This window comes from Mus pahari, chromosome 7 (genome assembly GCF_900095145.1).
Source record: "Mus pahari chromosome 7, PAHARI_EIJ_v1.1, whole genome shotgun sequence".
Lineage (NCBI taxonomy): Eukaryota > Metazoa > Chordata > Mammalia > Rodentia > Muridae > Mus > Mus pahari.
The window spans coordinates 72,066,367-72,074,690 of record NC_034596.1 but is presented as its reverse complement, the minus strand read 5'-3'; the positions used below and the strand labels follow the sequence as shown (position 1 = coordinate 72,074,690).

Below are 8,324 nucleotides of genomic sequence, written 5' to 3'. Positions count from 1 at the left end.
AAAAAAAAAAAAAGAAAACCAACTGTGGGCATGACTTTGAGGTAACAAAACGATACTAAAATCAAAAACAATGTAACAATAATTGGTAAATTATGGCTACTGTGTGCCAGATTCTCTTTAAATGTTTTTAGCTATTCCTGTAATCTCAAAATCAATGATATAATAATTTTATAAAAAAGTAGAAACAATATTATATTATAATATTATTATAATATTATTAATTATGTTAATAATTATATTATTATAATATTGTTTCCACTTTGTCAGGAAAATACAGGTAGGACCTCCTTTACCCAGCATCTCCTCGCTGTGAATAGCATAACATGGAGGTCTAAATGTGGTCTTCCTGCTTCTGCCTCTTCAGCGCTGAGATTATAGATGTGTGCCACCATGCCCAGCCAGTTGTAAAGACTTTTTTTTTTTAAGATTTATTATTATATCTAACTACAATGTAGCTGTCTTGAGACACCCCAGAAGAGGGCGTCAGATCTTATTACAGATGGTTGTGAGCCACCATGTGGTTGCTGGGATTTGATCTTAGGACCTTTGGAAGAGCAGTTGGTGCTCTTAACCACTGAGCCATCTCTCCAGCCCCAGTTGTAAAGACTTTATATCACCTCAAATGAGATGACTTTTTGGTTGTTGTTTGTTTGTTTGTTTTGTTTGTTTTTCTGTTTTGTTTTTTTTTTTGAGGTAAGATCTCATTTTGTAGCTCAGGCTAGTCCAGAACTTGTTCTATAGCTCAAGCTTCGTGGAACTCATGGCTGTGCTGCCTAAGCTACCCAAGTGCTAGAATTAAAGGCATGAGCCACTACTCCTAGCCAGATCTTTTTTTAAACCTTGGATTCATGGGTTTTTCATGGAATGGGGTCCTCTAGTAGGCATAAAGGCCAGACCAGCCTGGTGTGGTGTTCCACCCCTGCTGACGCAGCACTCGGGTGGTGGAAGGAGGATCAGAGGTCCAAGGCAAGCAGGGCTGAAGAGTAGGGGAGGGGAAGAAAAGAGGGGGAGAGTGTCACAACATAGCACCATTTTCCCTGGTCCTGAGTGACACTGCATGCTTTGGTATTTCCTGCTTTGCTCTGGCCTCCTGTCCAACTGCCCATCTCTTGCTTCCTTCTCTTGCTTTTATCACTGGACCTTCCCATTCTCAACCCTAGGAAAAAACATGCAGAGAAAGTGAATGTGCTTTGAGGACAGTGCTAAGAAGTAATTTATGTGAATGTGCACATTATGTGTACATGTCATACATACATGTTATATGTACTAGCACGTTATGTGTACATGTCATACATACATGTTATATGTACTAGCATGTTATATGTACATGTTAGCACCCTGACATTTTGATGAAAACTTAAAACTGCTCCAATCTCCTTTTTGTTTTTCTTCTGGTTCTTGGTATATTCCGAATATGAATAAGGAACAAGTAAGCTGATAATATTTTTAAAGACAAATATGAAAAGCATCAAGCTCTTAGAATAGGCTCAGTTAAAAATACTCCAGTAAGTGTATGCTTCCCTTTTCAAGTCTGTGTCCCCTTTAAGATGCTTTATTTTATTTATTTATTTATTTATTTTTGAGGTAGCAGGGCAGAGTGAATAAGCGTCACATTCTTGGGTTAAAAGTTCTGGCTCCAAACCTCCTACGTCTGTAGTCATCCGTTTACTTAACCTGCATTTTCTTCCCAGTACTTTACCAGTAACTAGGCAACTGTAACACAGCACTGAACACCCATGCAACACACCAACTTCTGAACGCTGATGCCTGCTAACAGATCTGCATGTCAAAACAAACTCTACTTACGGTCATAGGTAACTATTTCTTCTCCATCTTCCTCTTTCAGGGATCTGTTTGTGATCATCATAAAGTCCCGCTTCCTGCACATGGCACAGCCTGCGAAGTTCAGTAAGAATGATCCATTCTCCAGACAGGTGGTGCCCTACAGTAGAACAGGAATTCTCTTTCACTTTGAAACCTTTGGTGAAACTGACTAAATGACTCAAAGTCTCTACAGGCCAAAGACACAGCCAGAACACATCTGCTCAAAGTACTTTTTAAAATAACTGGTTTTCCTACAGAATTACTACTTATAAAGATACTTGATGCACATGTTAAGTCCATGACTTTCTAAGGGCTATAAGTGCGTTTGCCAGAGAGGAGTAGGGCTGGGGATGTGGCTCAGTGGTAGACCATTTGTCCAGCATCTGTGAAGCCTCAGCTGCAATCCCTGTATCACAGAGCAAACAAATGTAAGAGAACTAAGTCCAAATTCTTACAAACAACAGGGAAAAACAATATTCCATACAAAAAGTAAATCAGAAAGTTTTAGAAGTATTTTTAAATGATAGGCCAAGAAACTAGAATTAAGTCACTACTAAAGGTAAGTGTTGGAAGGGTTTCTTCTCACGCCTTTGCTAATACCACCAAACAAACCAGCGAATCCCCGACAGCTGTCAGCCGTTAGGAGTGTGTGGGACTGAGGCAGAGAACGGCTTCAACTGTTCAGACTCACATAGCAGTGGCCGAGGAACGGAGGCTTCTGCTTTGGCATGGAGAAACTAAACATTCCTGGCTTAAAGAGAAATCTCTGCTAAGACTCTATTAACGTAAAAGCTATTTTACAGATTATCCAATCCAACTGCAACACTGAATATTTTTATTTGTAAAAAATATGTATTTTATTATGGGGGTGGAGCAGTGCACATGTGTAGGTAAGAGGGCGACTCTGTGGAGTCCTCCCACCTTTATGGTAGTTCTAAGGATTGAACTCCGGACGTCAGGCTTGAACAGCAAGCTCTTTTATCCACTTAGCCATCTCTCCTGCCCAACTGAGTAATTTTAATAGTTAAAGTGATATAAAAATCATTTCTCCAAAGCACCTGTGTACCTGATGCCATACTACAGGGATGGTGAGCCAAATGTGATTTTATACACAGAGTTCGGGAAGAGCCACCTTAAACACCATAGTGAAGTCCTCCTGGTTCCTGTACCACAATTAATCTCTCCCTTCTGAGGGTGTCTTACCTCTATGTGTTAAGGAAGAGAGTAGTTCTAGAGCAAGAACAAAGACATGACCATATAGTTTGGAGAGATGATGTCATAGACACCTTGACTTAAGATATTTTGAATGAAAAAAAAAAAACCTTGGATTTGTAAACTTTGAGCTACTAGGAACTAATGATACACTTTTTAATTTTTTTTAAAAGAAAACATTACTGAGGAATAGTTTACAAAGAGTAAAATCTACATATTGTAAAGGTAAGTGTGATGGGTTTTTTTGTTTGTTTTGTTTTTGTCAACTTGACACAAATAGATCAGGAAAGAGAAAAATCTCACTTGAGGACCTGTGTCCAATAGATTGGCCTGTGGACATGTGTGGGGACATTTTTTGATTAGTGACTGTAGGCGGTAGGTTCTAGGTTGTATAAGAAGGCAAGCTGATCGAGCCATAGGAGAAAACCCAGTAAGCTTGGCTCTTGCCTGACTTCCCCCTCTCCTGAGGACTGCCCTCTGACTCCCATACGCTCACCACAGCATATGCACACTCTCGCCCACACACAAAGGAACAATAATTTTTAAAAATTGGGTTCAGAAAATTGGTGGCCTATTTTCAAGTAAACTCATGCATGATTTCAAATTCTTAGTACAGCATTACAGGCCAGGAGGCTAGAACCCTGCCCTTGTTTATTTATTTTGGGGGTGCACACTTACACTACACATAGAGGTCAGAGGCTAGAATGGACCCTAGTTCTGTGCATTCTAGTCTGTGAGAAACATCTACCCAAAGATAAATAACTAAATATCACTTATTGCTCACTGAAGAGTTTCCTAATAAAACCAGCCTGGTTTACAGACTGAGGTCCAAGTCAGCCAGGGCTATGTAGAGAAACCTGTCTTCTTGTTGTTTGGGTTTTTTTCTCCTTTAAGACAGAGTTTCTGTGTGTAGTCCTGGCTGTCCTGGAACGCACTCTGTAGATCAAACTGGCCTCGAACTCAGTAATCCACCTCTGACTTGAGTACTGAGATAAAAGGCCTGCGCCACTACCCACCAGGTTTCTGTTTCTTTTCTTTTCTTTCTTTCTTTCTTTCTTTTTTTTTTTAAATTAGTGGATGGTGGCTTATATTCTTTAAAATATGCCATGGTGCATACCACACATACTTGTAATTAAAAATAACAAAATAAATCTTTAAAAATATATGCCATAGCCTTAATGAGTCCCAGTTAATTGAAAGAAGAATCCCTGGCTCTGGAAAAAGAATTCTGAATTTAATTAACCTAGGGATTAAATGGCCACTTTGCTTCTAGTAAACAAGACTGTACTGAATTCCTTTAGAGTTCTCCATCCCATGTCTCAAGTCGCATTGGGAACTTAATATCTACCCACTAGTTAGTTCTAAATCTGTCTTCTCCAACTCCAAAGAAGCACTTAACTCTTTCTCAGGGCAGCCCTTTGATTATTTAACAGAACGACAGCTTCAGAATGGCACATTCAGCCTGGCAGTGGTGGCGCACGCCTTTAATCCCAGCACTTGGAAGGCAAGCAGATTTCTGAGTTCGAGGTCAGCCTTGTCTACAGAGTGAGTTCCAGGACAGCCAGGGCTACACAGAGAAACCCTGTCTCAGAAAGAAAACAAAAAACAAAAACAAAAACAAAAAACAGAATGGCACGTTCTAGACTCCACTCACTTCTCTGTCCCTTCTTCTCTTCAATGCCAATGACAGTCTATCTCTCTGCTTGTTCCATCTCTTTCTTTTGCGGGTGCACACCTACTCTACATGTGGAGGTCAGGGGACACTTTGCAGCACTTGGAACTCAGACTGGCGGGCTTGGTGGGTGAATGCCAGGTCAGTGTATCTCCCTTTAATCTGCACTAGCATTTTATCTGGAATAAAGTTATCTTGCTACTTCTGGGGGCAGGGGAAGAAAAGAATGAACTTTTAAAAAATAATTATCTTTTTTAAAGATAAAAAACCGTGTATATGTCTTTGCCTATGTATGAGTAATGAGTGCAGTGCCTGTGGAGGCCAGAGGAGAGCACTGGATCTCCTGAGCCAGAGCTAAGGCTGCTGTGAGCCACCCTGACGTAAGTGGTGGGAACGAACTTGGGAGTCTCTGCTGCAGCATTAAAGGCTCTTGACTTCTGAGCCATCTCTCTAGGCCCTAACAACTCTGTTAATAACCTCCACAGGGAACTTTCCCTCATGGTTCCCAGTGTGCAATGGCCATCATTAAGACTTATTAAAAACCCCTTTCTAGATTAAAAAGAGCATGAACTAAAACACAATATAGAAAAATAATAAACGCAGAAACATACAGAATAATTATAAAGCAAACAGCAGAACCACCAGAAAAAAAAAAAAAAAAACACAAACAACCCCACTTCTTATATTCCAGAAGCTTCTGCCACACTTTCTCTTGTTGAGAGATTTATAGTTATTTTATGTATATCAACACCTGCCTGGTACTCACAGAAGTCAGAGAGTTGGATCCCCAGAACTGGAGTTATAAACTGTTGCTAGCGGCCATGCTAGGAACTGAATCCAGGTCCTTTGCTCTAGCACCAATCACCGAACAATCTCTCTGGCCCCTTATATAACCACTCTCGATCATACTCTGTTTAGTAGCCATCAACACAATGTCTTTAGAGTAACTTCTTGTTTTACCAACCAGGAAAGTCTTACTGCAGTTTAGCTTGCTTCATTTAAAGCTGTACTTCATGTGTTCTTTCGCCAATACTGTCAGACTAAAGTTAGACTGCTGTATCTGACTCTAGTGCTCCCACTGCTGTAAGTCTGGGTTCCTTAACCTCTGCACTACAGACACTGGGGCATACAGACCTCTGGTTTGATGGCTGTCCTATGCACTTGAGCGTAATACTCAGTCTCTACCCATTAGATGTCAAGGAGCTCCTTCACTGTGACAACCAGGTGTCTCTGGATACTGCCAAACCATATCCACTCGGGAGCTGATGCTTTATGCTAATTCACACTCACAACCCTACTCTTACGACATTACCTTTCACGAACAGAAGTTTTGCTCTGGCCTACAAGGAATAATGATCTTACAAGCATTCTTATACACATTGCCAGGAGATGAGAGCACGTGCATTTTTCTAGGATAAGCACTTGTGTGTCATTCCGAGGGACATTTAAATTTGATAATGAATGGTAATTACTTTATAAACCAAAGTGGTTGTACCAGAATGAAAATTCATCTAACATAACAATCTCAAAAGACTTACATATCACTCAAAAAAGAAGTTTTATTTTTGTGGGGTTTTGTTGTTGTTTTTCAAGACAGGGTTTCTCTGTGTAGCCCTGGCTGTCCTCGAACTAGCTCTATAGACCAGGCTGGCCTTGAACTTGGAGATCTGCCTGCCTCTGTCTCCCGAGTGCTGGGATTAGAGGCGTGTGCTCAACACTCACAAAATATTAAGGAAAAGAACTATGAAGATGTTTTCCCTCCCAGCCAACTCAAGGGTCCTTCATCTTGCTACTTTCCTGCAGTTTCTTCCTCCTCTAAGTCATCGTCCAAAAGCACCTTATTTGGATGGATAACACTGCAGCCCCATTCCTGACCAATCTTCCTTTTCACTACGTTTAAATCCTACAAATAAATAAATAAATAAATAAATCCTACGCCCCTCAAGAAGCAGCCCAGAACCTTGGTAGTCACTCCTTCACAGACTAGCCAAGCACTCTCTACACACATCAACATGCAGTAGCGATTCCCTGAAAGAATGGTAAGAACCAAGCCTCAAAAACCTCCTAAGCCCAAAGAGGCGCAAAGACTTAAAATAAGGGCTGGGGGTAGAGTTCTGTTGGCAGAGTGCTTGCCTGGTAGGGACACACCCTGAGGTCAGGCCTCAGTGCCAAGAAGGGAAGGGGAAAGGGAAGGGGTAAGGAAAAGAGAACCGGACGAGGTAAGGCGGAGAGGGAGGTCACAAGCTAGTCCTGGCTCTCATACTTGGGCAGGTGACAGGTCCTCTCTGGGGACCAGCTCTACCATCTTCAAACGTGGGTTAGAACAAGAAGTGTAGCTCAGTTGGCAGAAAGCTTGCCTCCGCACCAGCTCTCGCTTCTATCCCTAACGTTTTCTAAATAGAGCCCGGAGGCGCGCGCTTGTAATGCCAGCGTTCAGGAAGTATGTAGGAGGATCAAAGAAATCCTCCTAGGGTACATAGAGAGTTCGAAGCCAGCCTGGGCTACACAAAACCTGTCTCCAAAAAGTGGATTTTAAAATGACCTCAGACGTTCATTCAGCGACAGAATGAGGTAAAAAGAATTCCATCAAATCGAGCTGGAGGGTGAAGCCGGGATCGCGGTAGGGCCTCGGGGGCTACTGTCAATTAGTGTGGGTAGGTAATCTTAAGGGTTCCCCGTCGTCCCCAGCAACAGAACCGGAAGGACCGCTGACGTCAGCCACCAGGGAGGGGACCTGCGGCCGGTACGCAGGGTCACTGGGGTGACAGGACTGCAGAGTGGGCCCTGGCCTGTCTAGGAATATCGGTCGAACACCGAGCCTGCGGGAGGCTCTTCGCGCCCACTTGCTCACCCGATTGGGGTACTCCTTCTCCACACAGTCCCCACACATCGTCACGCAGTTTTCGGAAGACGTCCCCAGCGTCACCCGGAAGACGAAACCTCGCGAGAGTTGAGATTTAGATTTTTGCCGCAGGCGGTCTAAGGCCTCCACAGCTGGCTAGAAGTCTCCGCCCATAGCAACGGTTGTTAGGCGGGACGCACCGCGGTCTCCCGGCAACGAGGGAGCGCCGAGGACTGGACACAAAAACCTTCAGGTAGGCCGGGCTTGGTGGGCTCGCCTTTAATCCCAGCACTCGGAAGGCAGAGGCAGGTGGATTTCTGAGTTCGAAACCAGCCTGGTCTACAAAGTGAGTTCCAGGACAGCCAGAGCTATACAGAGAAACCTTGTCTCGAAAAACAAAACAAAAAAACAAAAAAAAGAAATCTTCAGGTAGTGAAAAGATCTGAGGACTCAAAGTGCCGAAAAGAGGAAGAGGCTTTGAGCCTGAAGGAACTTCTAATAGGCGCCTCCTTGAATTCTGATTAAAAAAGAATTACAGAAGTACAGCAAAAAGGGGAATTGTTTCTTCTTGCCTCCTTCAAAACACCTGAAATGACAGTTTAAATACCATTTTGTGCTATAATAACAGATAAGAGATCAGACTTCGGAGAAGAAGAAAGCAGGTGTTTGGGAAGAGAAGCTTAGAGCGCTGTCAAGAACCTACTAAATTATTTAAATTAGATCCTTATCATTTGCCTTGTATAAAAATCAATTCAAAATGGATCAAAACCCAAT

The 8,324-nt window shown here is 42.5% G+C and overlaps 1 protein-coding gene across 1 annotated transcript in view; it reads right to left on the bottom strand.

Annotated features, from left to right (window-relative positions):
• Churc1 (churchill domain containing 1) overlaps positions 1 to 7,659 on the bottom strand; it is a 15,016-nt gene extending 7,357 nt beyond the window's left edge. The window contains exons 1-2 of the mRNA XM_021201833.2: positions 7,560 to 7,659; positions 1,807 to 1,942 (exon numbers count right to left, since the gene is read on the bottom strand). Of these exons, the coding sequence (XP_021057492.1) occupies positions 1,807 to 1,942; positions 7,560 to 7,598 (175 nt within the window). The 5' untranslated portion in view covers positions 7,599 to 7,659. The remainder of the gene's footprint in view (positions 1 to 1,806; positions 1,943 to 7,559) is intronic.
• Between the last annotated feature and the right edge of the window lie 665 nt (positions 7,660 to 8,324).